At 50.8% G+C, this 13946-nt stretch overlaps 1 protein-coding gene across 1 annotated transcript in view; it reads right to left on the reverse strand.

The window, feature by feature from the left end:
* Positions 1-1438: 1438 nt before the first annotated feature.
* LOC142030522 (uncharacterized) overlaps positions 1439-13946 on the reverse strand; it is a 107729-nt gene continuing 95221 nt past the window's right edge. Inside the window, exons 86-89 of the mRNA XM_075026765.1 lie at positions 13417-13584; positions 10362-10433; positions 9569-9739; positions 1439-1548 (exon numbers count right to left, since the gene is read on the reverse strand). Coding sequence (XP_074882866.1) covers positions 1439-1548; positions 9569-9739; positions 10362-10433; positions 13417-13584 — 521 coding nt within the window. The remainder of the gene's footprint in view (positions 1549-9568; positions 9740-10361; positions 10434-13416; positions 13585-13946) is intronic.

Below are 13946 nucleotides of genomic sequence, written 5' to 3' on the forward strand. Positions count from 1 at the left end.
GCAACTTAAAAGGGCGAGGAGAACCGCTGAACATATCTCCGGTGGCATTTTGGACTCAACTGTCACCTGCTCAGCCAAGAGATCAGCCAAGGAATATAAAAGATGTGGAAAGGTTATTGCTTCTGGCATTTGGGCATCCCCTGGCCCCAAGGGCAGGGCAAAACTGGTACCCCAGAAATCAAGGCCCGGTGCACCCCTCTGACGCAAGGACCTGGGGTCCCTGATCACCTCCAGGAGTTTCAGGTCATCAGGTCACAAGCAAAGCCCTGCTATTGCCAGAATCACTGGGAACTTGTGATCCAGGTACTTGGGAAAGGGACTATATGTTAGGGTTAAGATGTGATGTCAATATAGATTAATGAAGCCTTCCTAAAGCCCACTTTCTCCCAGAGGTGATGGGGTCTTTAACTTATTTCAGTGCATCTCCAAAGTGAATTAAACTGTATGAAGACTATAGGTTGCTACAAGGTAAGGTCTATTTAGCTGCATCCACACAAGTGACGGCTGCTCCACTTTTACAACCATCCCATCCCTTGTGGTGGTCTTCTCTTACTGAAGCTTTCCTGGGATTGAGAGAAGAGGGTGTGTGATGGAGGGATTCAACCTTTCCTGGTTGGTGGCTGCAATGGCGTGACGTGGGGACATTGGGAAAGGGAAGACCCACATACTAGGAGGTCCTGTAGGACTTTGAGGGGGTGTTTGTCAGTGTCAGCTCCCACTAGGGCTCTTTGGTGTCTGCAGCTACTGCTGCAGCCTTGCATGGGAGGGTGACAAACACAACCACCCACCTCCGGCATGGGTCTGTCTTCACATGATTGGGGTTGAACCTCACCCCACTTGACTGAATTGGGTGGCAGTGGAGCTTAAGGGTCTTGGGACCAGGGCACAAAGGCAGCCTGAAAGACAGGGAGGCACTCAGTGCGTAGCAAACTCCTTTCCTGGGCAGCTGTGCTTGAGACAGCTTGTCCCAGTGGCTGCAAAGGTGAAAAGCAATCAAAATAACCCTAAAGACACACTACATTTGAAGGAATGGCGTATACACATGGGTCCCCCTCAAAAGTCAATCCTGCTGCCAGAATGATGCATATAAATTTGAGTCTATTTGTTTTTTTTCCTGCAGATGACAAAAACTACCTGAGAGAGAAGCTGGAGCATGGAGGTGAATGTGCTTCCCATCATTCAGCAGGTCACCACTGGATCCAGGTGGTGAAACCCGTCTCCATCTCCTGAGCAGATACTAGGGTGTATTTCTGTTTTATTTAGCCATAAAATGCTTTGCTCTTGGGAAGGGTCGGTGCATGACAATGTTCTTGTAGGAGGCAAATCCGCACACCAGACATGGAGTCTTCACTATGATTTTATTAGGGGAAAATGGGAAAGGGAAGGCAGCGCCTAAGAAAGAAAGATGAAAGAAGTTGAACTGCCTGATTCATCCCTATCAGTCTGCTTTAAAACCAAACCAGACTGTTTTAGCTGGCTGGCTACTGCGGCTTGCAGATCCCAGTCTTTGCTTTTGCAGAGGATCGGGGAGGAGATTTTGCTGCAAAACTGAAAATGTCACGGCATAAAAATTATCCCGTCTGACCCTGACGACGGAGGGAGCCATACTACAAACCTCCTGGGGCACCCATGGGAGCCGGATGGTGGCAGAGAGGACTCAAACTCTCCAAAGTTTCTCCCCAGATTATCAAACTTATGAAAAATGCAGGCTTTGTCATGAGCATCCTCACATGTCTCCCTCATGCATCTGTCTTTTCAGGAGCAGGACACCTTCTCACCTCTCCACAGCCTCTCTCGCTCTTGCAGAGCTCAATTTCCTTCTGTGAATCATCATTTAAAGCCCAAATGTGGGCAGCTGAAGAGGATCTTATTAAAGTTTCATCACTACAACAATTCCACTACTGGGAAAAATAAGACACAGCGACTTGTGGTCATATCACACCAGAAGCCTTGAAAGCAAAAAGCATGCCCCAAATACCAGCACAGAAGTTTTGCCTGGCCCAGGGAAGCAAAGGCAATGTGATGCGAGATCGTGTTTACTGCTTCCAGTACCAGACTTGCATAAAGGAGTTGGTCGCGGATGTGCTGTAGGTCCACAGAGGGGCATAAGAGAGTTTTCTGGTTTGCTTTGCCCCTTCTTTAATAATCTCTAAACTCAATTTGCATTTTCAAGGCTGCAGAGGGAAGAGGACCTCGCTGTGATACGAGATTGCCCATCTCCCATCTCTCCGTAACCCTACAGCGAACGGCCCTTCCTCTCCCGTGAGGCTGATTTTTGGTGGGTTTCTCTTCCCCATAACCCCATTCTGGGGGTGATTTTCACTCCTTCCAATGGCTCAGCAGCAGCAAGACCCTGCATGTCTCTCCAAGGTGGCTGTAGAGCAGGCACTGGGGGGTTGGAAAGCCCTGTCACTTGGAGCTGGGTCCTCAGCAGAGGGAGAAGAGGAGCCGGGGACATGGAATTTGTTAGTTTTGCAGGGGTTGAATTATTTTGCCTTTCTTGCCTTTTTTTCACCTTTTTGGGCCCCGAGCCTCTTGCTGCTGCTGCAGGGTCACAGGGGATTTACAGCCCTGGTTGTACGCAAAGCACTTGGCTGCCTGTAACGAGCAGTTACCCACCCCACCTTCAGTGTTTCATCTTCCTGGCAATTAATTAACTCTGCTTTCAGCTTTTGATGCAAATGTAATATCAGAAAACCTCTTTGGGATAAAATGTGCTGGGGCTAATTTGCAGATTGCTACGTACTCTTCTCCAAGAATTGCTTGGGCCAAACCCAAAGACCAACTTCACCACTGACAGCCTTCAGGCATGAAATAAAGCTTGGTTCTTGATGTTTTCCCTCCAAAGGAAGAAAAGAAAAAAGCAATGGAGATGAAAAAATAACCGTAAATCCTCCAAATTCTCCTTAAATTGTCTTCCCCAAGTGTTTTCTACAATGTTTTTATCTGCTATCTCTCTGTTGCACCTCCTACCCCTTCTCCAAAGAGGTATTTGCACCTAACTGTACACATGGTATGTGCCTGCAGCTATGTGGGCATCACATCTCTGGTTGGAAGAAAACATCTAAAATCAAGAAAAAATGGAGAGGAAGGCAGCAGGAGCCTGGATCCACATGCAGGAGCGGCGCTGGCCTCGGGGCGTTTATCCTGACAGCAGGTCAACACATAAAACCTATTTATACCCTATGGAGTGAAGTATAAAAAGAGCTGCTTCTCCTTTTTCCTGCCTTGATAAGCAGGGATTGATCCCACTGGTAAGGCTACAGCAGCTGGACGAGGCGGGTGGGAGAGACTTTGCTCAAGAAATGCAATGGTTTCTTCTCTACAGATGGGTTATATCGCTCCTCCGGCATTTCTTTGCCACTGGGATCATGGCCGTGGGTTGGCCCCTTGGCTTCATGATCCATGAGGAGGTGCTTAGGGTGGTTTCAGGGGCAGGGTGAGACACATCTGGGGGATGCAGGGCCCACTGGTGGGGCTCAGGGTGCTGGGCTAAGGGATGGCCAAGGAGCCGTCCAGAGAAAGCCTGAGGGATCCAATGGGATTTCCTGGGGAAGTTTGGAGTGCAAAATGGGGCAGGATGGACAGCCTGAGGCAGCTCCCACAGGAGCACTGGATCCCAGATGTGGAGAGTTTCTCCTTGCTTTTCCTCCTAACCCACAGGGCAATGATGTCAGGGGCAAATTCATCCCCATTTTCGCTCCTGCTTGTCCCCGCTTAGATGAGCAGAGCTGCCTTTCTGGCACAGAAGGTTTTTCAGGCTTTTTCAACATTTTTCCCTCCTTCTCAAGGGTGTTGTGGCTGTTGGGTTGCAATTCCACCCTTGCAGCGGGCAGGGGATAGTGCTCACCAGCAGCCTCCCAGCGATGCTGGCAAGAGGCTCTATTTACCAGTACAGTGAGGTAGTGATTACTATTGCTCCAAAAAACGACGGATATCGCCCAAAAGGACTGCAGACAGCACACAAACCTCTGCCGCGTCCCATAGAGCTGGAGCACAGAGGATGAGGTGGAGGCTTTTGCAAGATGGACTTGCTGACGCTCAGGTCCAGCCCTGCATTAACTCATGGCTATTTGCCTCCGCAGCATCTCCAGAGCCTAAATTACTCCTGCTCTAAAAATACGCACAATTAATTAACCTAGCTGAGCGCAATTCAGGCTGGTGACATGGTTATGAACTTTTTTGTTGCTTTCAACTCCGTCAGGAGCAAAGACAGAGGCTTTTGTCAGCTCCCTCCCAAACAGCCTGTCCGCTCCAATCTCCTGGGCGCAGCCAGAGGATGCTGGATGATGCTCGGGGCCCAGCTGTCAGCACTGGCGGCCATTTCAGGGACCGTATCATTATCAAATTACTAAATTACGCTGGCCCAGCCTCTTCATCTCTCGCGATCCATTTTCTTTTGTCAGGGTTGCTAAGGAACTGCCCGCGGACATCAGATGCCGCGATGAGGCGAGTTTTTCCTCTCCGCAACTCCTCGCAAGACTTTGCTGGCTGGATGCACAAGAAACCCCCTCCTGCAAAGGGGCTGAGCGTGCTCAAGCTATAGGTGCACGTATATTCATAGATGCAGACCCATGGGCTCTACTCTGGAACCGCGTGATCTGTACGAAACAAGTGACGGGGTCACTCGTGCTCCAAAATTGCCCTCCGCTTTGCAAAGTCCGCGAGGATTTGTGAAGCTGGTTTTATGTGCATTTGCATTGAAGCCTCAGCTCTTTGCACGCTCAGGGCTGACTGCTTGTAGCGATGTTCTTTGCTTTCTAAGGCCTTTCTCCAATGTGTGTTCAGGAATCTTCTGGCTTTGCCCTGTTTGGAGCAGCCCCAGCTCCCTGCGCCTGGAAAGCAGCCGGCTCGCCAGCAAATCATTCAGCCCTAAAAGTCTCCCCCACCCTGCAATCAAATAATTTCAAGAAACTCAATTAGAGTGACATGACATTTCCAAGGAAACACCGAGGATGCATTCCGGTAATATTTTGGCCCTGCCAAAGCGGTTCAAGATGGCAAATCAATAGTAAACATTTAAGGCTAGATGTATTAAAAAAAAATCAAGTTATCAATTTCCCATTATGCCTCAGCTCCCAGAGCACTGATGGGAAATTCAAGCTGCATTTAATACACCTAGTAGAGGATGGAACAGCTTGATCTTATATACTTGCCCATAATATTGGTTTTCACTTCTCAAGTCTTCCAGCTGCTTTGCAAATATGAATTAAGTCACCTGGCTCCCTGGTAAGCTGCTGCTTTGGCCTGTGCCATAAGCACGGTTTATGGTGAAGGGTCTTGAGCCAAATCACCCCCTGCTGAGAGACTCTGCCCCTCTCCTTTGGCTAAACCTTGACCATGAAATCAAGCAGCCAAATTTTTCCCCCAGACTTAGCTTTGGGATACATGCACTCCTCACCAACCTTGGAGCCAAAAGCTGTCAAGAAATTCTGCATGTAGGGTGGTGAAGTCCTATTTTAAGTGATGTCACTGGTCTTAAAAGGAAAAATGTTTGGTGTCTCGGAATAACGAGGTAGAAAGAGAAATTCCTCATGTTCTCAGGCAGGTCTTAGGTCCCCCAGGTCCATTTGCTCACCTACAGCTGCCTCCAGACCCTCACTGTGCTGCTGGTTCACAGCTATAAAAGTGCTCTTCATGCAATTACTATTGCTTCTTGTCTCCTCAGATGACCTGATGTCAACTTAACATGCCTGCCAAGGGATTAACCAGCCCACAGCGATGCACCCTCCTCTTCTCTAATGTCCTGGTGCCGTTGATAGCTGGAGCGGGTCAATGAAATGCGGGGCTGGGCTCCCTGGAGGAGCAACCACAAGATGGAGGAAGGCTTTCTCTTCTTGGTTTTGGTAAATAAGTGCCACTTGGAGTTATTAATGAGCTGGCTGGTGGCAACGGTCCCCAGGAGGGTATGCTGTTGCATCCTGAATTGGAGAAAGGCTCCTGGGAGCATCTCCATTGTGCTGGTGGAAACTCAACATTGCAGCACACAGGGAGGGCAGAGACAGGGTTTGGGGGCAGATGCCCAAGAGGAGATGTCCTGGGAGGGTTTGAGGAGCCGAGGGAGGCAAGGGGAGCGTGCACTCTGTAGGGCACTGCGATGCCAGCCCAGCTGTGGGATAGGGACAGGCCACCCAGTGACCCCGAGCCGTGTCCTGGGGACATCAGGTGATTTGCACGCCAAATCCACACAAGCGGCAGGTCTGTAGGGTGGAGATACGCCCCACGCACCACTGTTCCACCAGAGATGGTGTAGCCACGCACAGGCTGGCTTGGTAGGACGAGGCAGTAATGAGCAGTCTGGCGTTTCCTCTGATGGCCAGCCTGAAGCCTTTCTTCTTAAATCCCTCTCCTTGGGAAAACCTCCCTACCTTGCTGGGCCAAACCCCAGAGCCCTGGTCAGGGCTGGCCAAATGCTAGACCTTGGGTGACATCCCAAGAGGAGCCAAGGAGTTTGCATCAGGAAGGATCGTTTGGGGCAAAGGGGTTTGCAAGCAGAGATGTCCCAAATCAAATTTTTATTTGATATCCCACTTTTTGGATTTCCACACGTCTCCAAGCACCAGCTCCAAAAGCCTTGAGGACCTGAGGGTGGCATTTTGCAAGGAGAAGTCTGGTTTTGAACCCTGTTTTCTTCTTACTGTGCAGTTTGGGATGGCTCATCTTCACCTGTCCAGGGAATGGTCAAGTGAAGGAGAAGGTCGGACTTGCTAAGGGCCATGGGGAGTTTAGGGTCAAGCTGAAAGGCCATAGGATGGGGCTTAGCCTGCCCACCCGATCCGACATGGGGAAATAGAAATTCCCACCTTTCTGTCTGCCTTTCTCAAGGGGTTACTGCTTCCAGGTGAATTATGAACTAGAATTAAACATGGCAGCATTAACACACTTTTATTTTACAAAAATAAACTCAGGGGTATGTGTCACCTGGTTTTGCACAGTAGTCCCACAGGGCAAGTGGTGCAGTCATGAGTCTCTGGACATCTCCGCTTTCCTGAGCAACCAGATGTTTCCCTCTCCTCATACCACTTTATTTCCTGCTCATAATTACAGTTTTCCAACATCTTTTTTCAAACATCCCTTGCCTCTTCAAGTTAAATGGTTTGTCTTGCTTGTCTGGTGTCTGAGGTGTCCTGGAGATGCTTCTCGCAGCTCCGTTCCTCTTTCCTTTAAACAAGGCAATTGCAGCTGATCACCTCCTTCTGACTGGTTTTTGAAAGTGAGGAAAGAGAAAACAAAAGGGACATTGGAGCTTGGCTGCAGCTTGGGCTTCGTCTTGGACCTCCCATACTCACAGTGGCTCAGGAAGTCCCTGACACCATGGGATTGTCTGTGCCAGGTCATAGAATCATTCAGGTTGGAAAAGACCTTTGAGATCATCAAGTCCAACTGTAAACCTAATACAGCCAAGTCCCACTAAACCATGTCCTTAAGTGCCACATCTATGTGTCTTTTAAACACCTCTAGGGATGGTGACTCAACCACTTCCCAACCACCAGTGGGCAGTGGGTGACTCCACCACTTCCCTGGGCAGCCTGTTCCAATGCTTGACAACACCTTTGGTGAAGAAATTTTTCCTAATATCCAATCTAAACCTCCCCTGGTGCAACTTGAGGCCATTTCCTCTTGTCCTACCACTTGTTAGGTGGGAGCAGAGACCAACCCCCACCTGGCTACACCCTCCTTTCAGGTAGTTGCAGAGAGCGATCAGGTCTCCCCTCAGCCTCCTTTTCTCCCGACTAAACAACCCCAGTTCCCTCAGCCGCTCCTCAGAAGACTTGTGCTCTAGAACCTCCAATGGCTTCGTTGCCCTTCTCTGGACACGCTCCAGCACCTCAAGGTCTTTCTTGTCGTGAGGGGCCCAAAACTGAACCCAGGACTCGAGGTGCGGCCTCGCCAGTGCCCAGTACAGGGGGACGATCCCTGCCCTGCTCCTGCTGGCCACACTACTTCTGACACAAGCCAGGATGCCGTTGGCCTTCTTGGCCACCTGGGCACACCGCCGGCTCACGTTCAGCCAGCTGTCAACCAGCACCCCCAGGTCCTTTTCCACCAGGCAGCTTTCCAGCCACTCTTCTCCAAGCCTGTAGCGCTGCACGGGGCTGTTGTGACCCAAGGACAGGACCTGGCACTTGGCCTTGTTGAACCTCGTACAACTGGCCTCGCTCGGGCCATCGATCCAGCCTGCCCAGGTCCCTCTGTAGAGCCTGCCCACCCTCCAGCCGGTCAACGCTCCCGCCCAACTTGGTGTCATCTGCAAACTTACTGAGGGTGCACTCGATCCCCTTGCCCAGATCATTGATAAAGAGATTAAACAGAACTGGCCCAAATACTGGGCCCTGGGGAACACCAGGGCAGCAAATCCCTCCTTCCTGGCCAGTCAATACGTGGTCCTTCGCCCCAAAGAGCACTTCAGCTCTACAGGATGTCCTCACCTGTCCTAAACTGGGCTTAGAGCAATGAATATTTGCAGTGCCTTCTTCCTTGCAGAATAGGAAGCCCAGGCTGTGCAAAGTCCATTGCATATCAGTAAGATTCAAGTGGATTACAAAAGACTGTGCGATGGTCTTGATTTTATGCACGACAGGTGCCAGCCTAAAACGCAACCAACAAAATACAGACCACCTGAAAACTCTGAAATGAAGCTAAATTCACAGATCCCTGCCTTTAATTTCTTTCTCTTTTTAAAAATGCCTTTGAAGACAGAGGGGATGAATTTCACCAGGGTTTTTTTTTAATGTATTGTTGAGAACTACTGCATTTCTCCTGATGCCCGGAGGGGTTGTCTCCATGCAGAAGAAAGGCTGGGAGAAGAATATCTTTCTAGGAAGGCTGGTTTCAGCCACAGCTTGTGCACTGCTCGGCAGCAGTAGTGTTTGCATTATTGTCAGGGCCAGCAGGAGACCATTTCCCCTGTGGTGAGCTACCACGTGCCTGGAGAGGAGGAAGAACCACGCAGGCTGACCCCACAAACCCTAGATCAGGCAACAGGAGCCCAGAGGGGCTTCCAGGAGTGAGTTTTGCCCATTGAAACCCTGGATGAGGTGTAACCCCAATGCCGGGGTGTTTGGGACTGCTCATGGTCTAGATCAGGGCAGCTTTACCAGCTTCAGGTTCTGCCTGGAGTCCTCGGTGGCTGGAGAACCCAGAGAGGTGCTTGGATGGACCAGTTCAGGTTTCAGAGGGCACCAGCCCCCAAATTCCTGCAAACCTCAGCCCTCGGAGTGCATGAGGTGACCGAGCTCCAAGTGTGCAAACTACCAGGACCCAGTGCTTGTGCCCACAGGGACCATCCTCATCACCCACAGATCCACCTGCATTCCATAAGCAGACGTGGCCCAAGGGAGGAGATGTCCGGGAGCTCCTAGGAGGGGCTGGGGGGGGACCAAAGTGAGCTGGGAATAGGAGGGGAATGAGACCTTGCAAACTGGAGGCATCCCTCCAACTTCTTGCTCGGTCCTGGTGGGGCACCGTAAGGCAATGGAGGTGGGTGGATCATGGATGGGTTTTCCTGCTTTGACCTCACTCCTGGCTGGAGGCAGAGGAGTGTTGGAGGGCTCAGGGGCTGCCTTACCTGCTGAGGTTTTGCACCGCTGCTCGCATTTCCACTTGGTTTCGAAGCGGTTGCTGTTCCCTCGGCATCCCCCAAAGATGAAGGGCCGGCAGGCGTTTGCCGCTGGGTGGTAATACCAGAGCAGGGCGTAATGCTGGCAGGAGCCCTCATCCATCGGCTGCAGGCAGGGGGCTGCAGGGAAACACCCCCCCCACCCACTCGTGTGTTGGACCCAAGTGGGAAAAGGCCACGCTCTGCCACCCCGATTCCCACCCTGGGCAAATGCGTGGGGCTGGTCCAGGGACTCCCGCTGCCCCCCAGTCAGCATCTTACCCCAAAGCGATGGGGCTGTCAGAGCAACGGGGGCAGCAAGGACCAAGGGGGGGGCATCCAGCAGTGGATTTCTATAGTGGGACGAGCGTGAGGCTCCCTGTTGCTCCAGGGCACTCTCTGCCCCTGTGGTGCCCATCATGGTGTTCTCTGACCTTTGCAAGGGGGTGATTAACCCCTGGGAGAGGGTCTTTGCAAGGGTGGTGGCAGTCGGGGTGTTCCCTGGGGGGCTCTCACTGTATTTTGCTGGTGGGGCTGGATCACACTGGACTGGGTGAAAACACCCTCCAGGTTTTTCACCACCAGCTCAACGCTCTGGGGCAAAAGCGGCTGCTTTAAGGCAAGTCCAAAACGGAGTTTTGGGCCTCTGTTTGCCGGCATGTGTAACTCTTCCAGCGCCACGTCCCCTTGATCCCAGTGCCAAAAAGCACTCCCCACCCGGGAAGTGACTTCCTTAAATGTCATTTAATTCAGTGCATTTCACCTGGTAATTGACTGTGGGCTTCTCGGCGCTTGTGCTGAGAGGGACCCGTTATCTGCTGTGCCCGGGGAGCCGCTGGGGAAGCAAATGGAAATCACACGTAATGAGGGCACGCAAACAAATTAGCTACCATTTAAATATATATCATTGGAGCCTTACATGGCTTTCCTCTGGCTAACAAGTTCTCCTAATAAATGTCACAGAGCAATTGGGGAGGGGAGGGAGAAACTGGCGGCAATAAAATTCTTAATGGTGTTAAACAACTCAGTCAGAAAGGTTGGGTGTTAGTCAGAGAAAATGGAAGTATTTGTGGTTGTTTGCAGGAGATAAATGTCAGGCCGGAGTTTTGTAAATCTGCGAGCTTTGAAAAGCCAGGAGCGATTGTAATCTGGCAGTAATAACCCTCCGATTGCAGAATCCTGTTAACATTTAGAGCGCCTATCCGCACTCATCATTTAGCAGAGCGATTTATGAGCCCTCCTGCCTCAGACCCGGGCTTTAATGGGATTGTCGGCTGGCGACGGCTGCAGCTGTGATTCAATAACTTGTGGTACGCCCCATCGATCTGAAACCGCCCAGATCCCAAATGCTGCCTTGATATAAAGTGAGTTTAAACCCAGATGGATGATGTCTTCAATGTACAACAGACAACAGGAGAGTGCTTGGGGGTGGGCAGGAGGAAGGCAGTGATGGCTGGGGTCCCGTTCTAGGCTTAGCTGCATTTGGGGGATTTGTTCTATCCTTAGCAGATTACACGGGGGGAAAAATGGAGGTCATCATCAACGGGTTTGACTTAAAACTCTTCCCAAAGCTCTGGGAAAGGGCCATCATGGGTAATAAAGGCCAACGCATATAAACTGTAGGTCAACAGCTTGTATAAGCTATGACTTGTTTTGGGGTGTAAAATTATGTAACATTGGGGTGTCTTGCTCAGTATGAGAGTGCAGTGTGGGTTTTTTTTTAATTATTTCAAGAGTAGAAGGACTATTTGGCCAACCCATGTGCTGATTGGCCAATCGGTGAGCTGACTGGCCAGCTTTTGTGTTGACTGGCCACTTAGTTACTGCATGGCCAGTCTGCAGAAAGCTTTGCCCCATAGATGCTGGGGGACCAGATTTGTGGAGGACCATTGTACCAGCACGGGATGTTGCATTTTAGATGCCTCCCTTCTGCCGAGACGCATCTGGCCCTGTGAGTGCCTCTTCCTCTGAGCTGAACCACTGATGCTGTCCCCCTGCCTGTGTCAGTGGCAGCTCCATCCGTGCTACCCAACCCTCCTCCTCCTGGTGACAAAACCTGAGCAGACACATCTTAATTTCTGACTTGCTGAATTGCAAGAAATGAGCCTGAACTCTCTGTCCTTCTGAGTCCTGCCCTGTCTCGCAGTGTGTGTGGACTTTGAGCACCAAGTGCAGAAAGCCCTTCACAAAGCAAGACCATAATCCTTATTCCGCCTCCCCCCAGCCCTTCTGCATCATGTTTTCACTCTATATGTCGCCTATAAATCAAGATTCTTCTAGTGGAAGGTGTCCCTGCCCATGGCAGGGGGGTTGGAACTAGGTAATCTTTAAGGTCCCTTCCAGCCCAAACCATTCTATGATTCTATGATTTTGTGATGCTATGATTCAAAGCCAAGCCCTGATGAGGACGTCAGAGGGTCCATGGGTAGCTGTGGCATGGATCTGGGGATGTGATGGACCTGGAGGAGGGCAGCTTGTATGGGTACTTCTGGGTAAAGCTCATTAGGTTGCTGCTAAAATTTAGGGCAGCGCTACCCAGAAACCCCTCAAGCCAGTCATGTCAAAGGCTGCTGGATGCCTCCATCAGCATCTCAGGGGATGGGCAGGCCCATAGGAATCGGAAAAGCCACCCATGAGCCATTATCCCTTGGGGACAGGAGGAGGATATCCAACTGGCAGCTCTTCTGTGCCAAGGGGCACAGATCGTCAGGTCTGCAGGAAGCTGGGCCAAGCATTCCCTCATAGTAATGCTCGCTACAGTGATTCACAGTCAGAAGAAAGGGTAGATGATCTGAAATGTAGCTAAAACTGCCCCATTGTGTCCTCTCCCTGGAAAGATGGCCATTCTCAGCCAGGCATTAATGGATTTCCCTGTATCCATCAAGCTCATCTCCTGGCCTTTTCCATCAGGACACTGCGTCCCAACGCATCCCAAGGTGGTCCTGGAGCCTCCTAGGGAACCACCCCGTTGGCTGTGCCTACAGAGTGGGCCATGAACCCATGGGCAAGGAGCAGGACATAGTTCACCTCCCTGTGGCTGAGCAGCCTTCATCCCCCAAAATGATGGTTGCACCTTGGCTGCCTGGTGCTGCTCAAGGTCCTAATAATACCTAATAATACCTAAAAGTGTGGCCAGTCTTGGATCATGCTTTTTCCCTGTCCAGTTGCCTGGTGTAGAGGTAGATGCAGTGTGAGGAGATGCCACAAACTCACTGGTGTTGGAGTACAGGCAGGTCTGTACTGTATGTGTCTTCAGCGCAGGACCTTGGCCCTGCTCTTTCCTCCTCTCTCTTGGGCAACACAAAGGGACAGAAATAGAGCTGGTTCTTTTCCCATTAGCTGTAATCAGTAGTTTTACCCATTAAATGGTTCATGAGGCCCTAGGCAGAAATAGTCTGTAATTGCTCGAGTGTTTGGTCTCAGAGATGTAATTTCTGGCTGGTAGGAAGCTTTACTAGAAGTTGCAAAGGACATGGTGGGGAGAGGGGGACAAAATCAGCCTGAAAACAGCTGCCACTTTCCAGCCTTTCAAAATGCATTCTTTTGAAGGTGGTGAATCATCACTGAGACCACACATATTTGGCTTTTTCCTCACCCACCGCCCCTGCCAGGGGCATCAGCTCACCTCGTCTCCAAGCCACAGACCAGCCCTTTTCAGCACAGGGGCATCGCAACGCGGGAGCCCTCACTGGCAATCCCATCACTGCCTTATTTCTGCCCAGTCCCAGGGAAGAGAATTTAGCACCGGGTTCATGGAGTGCTCCAGAAGATAGCGGCTGCCACAGTTGGAAGGATGGAAGGCATACAGCCGCGCTTACCTGCAATAAGTGAAGGTGGCTCCATGAAGGGCTTCACCGACGTCACCAACATGGTCATGCTCTGAGTTTTGTTAAGCATTTCTTCCTGGCTTTCACCATCCCTTCTGGTGTGTTCCCGAGGCTGAAAATACCCTTGGAGCTGCCTGTTGATTTCAGCTGCCTCCAGACCTGCGGATTTAATCGCTGGGTCAGTGAGGATGAAACCTGGTGCCACAGTTTGAAAGCCACCATGCTTTGATAAATAGGTTGTAGCTCAACAAAATTACTGCCATGGCACAAGACAGTGTGGGAGACAAGTCACAACACAATGTTTCATTGGCCAAAGCCTGCAGACGCCTGGGGTATGTGGTCAAGGTAGGCAACTTATTCCTGAATGACATATACTCTAGAGAAGGGCGAGCAATTAAGGAGATATTGTACTGTCTACTGTCTTCTCAAGGAAGGCAGTAGGGGATACGGTAAACTTATTCAGAATAAAAGCTGTTTTTGAGGAAGTGGTTCCCAAGAAGTGTGCTGGGCTTCCTTGGGAC

This window comes from Buteo buteo, chromosome 4, assembly GCF_964188355.1.
Source record: "Buteo buteo chromosome 4, bButBut1.hap1.1, whole genome shotgun sequence".
NCBI classification, from domain to species: domain Eukaryota; kingdom Metazoa; phylum Chordata; class Aves; order Accipitriformes; family Accipitridae; genus Buteo; species Buteo buteo.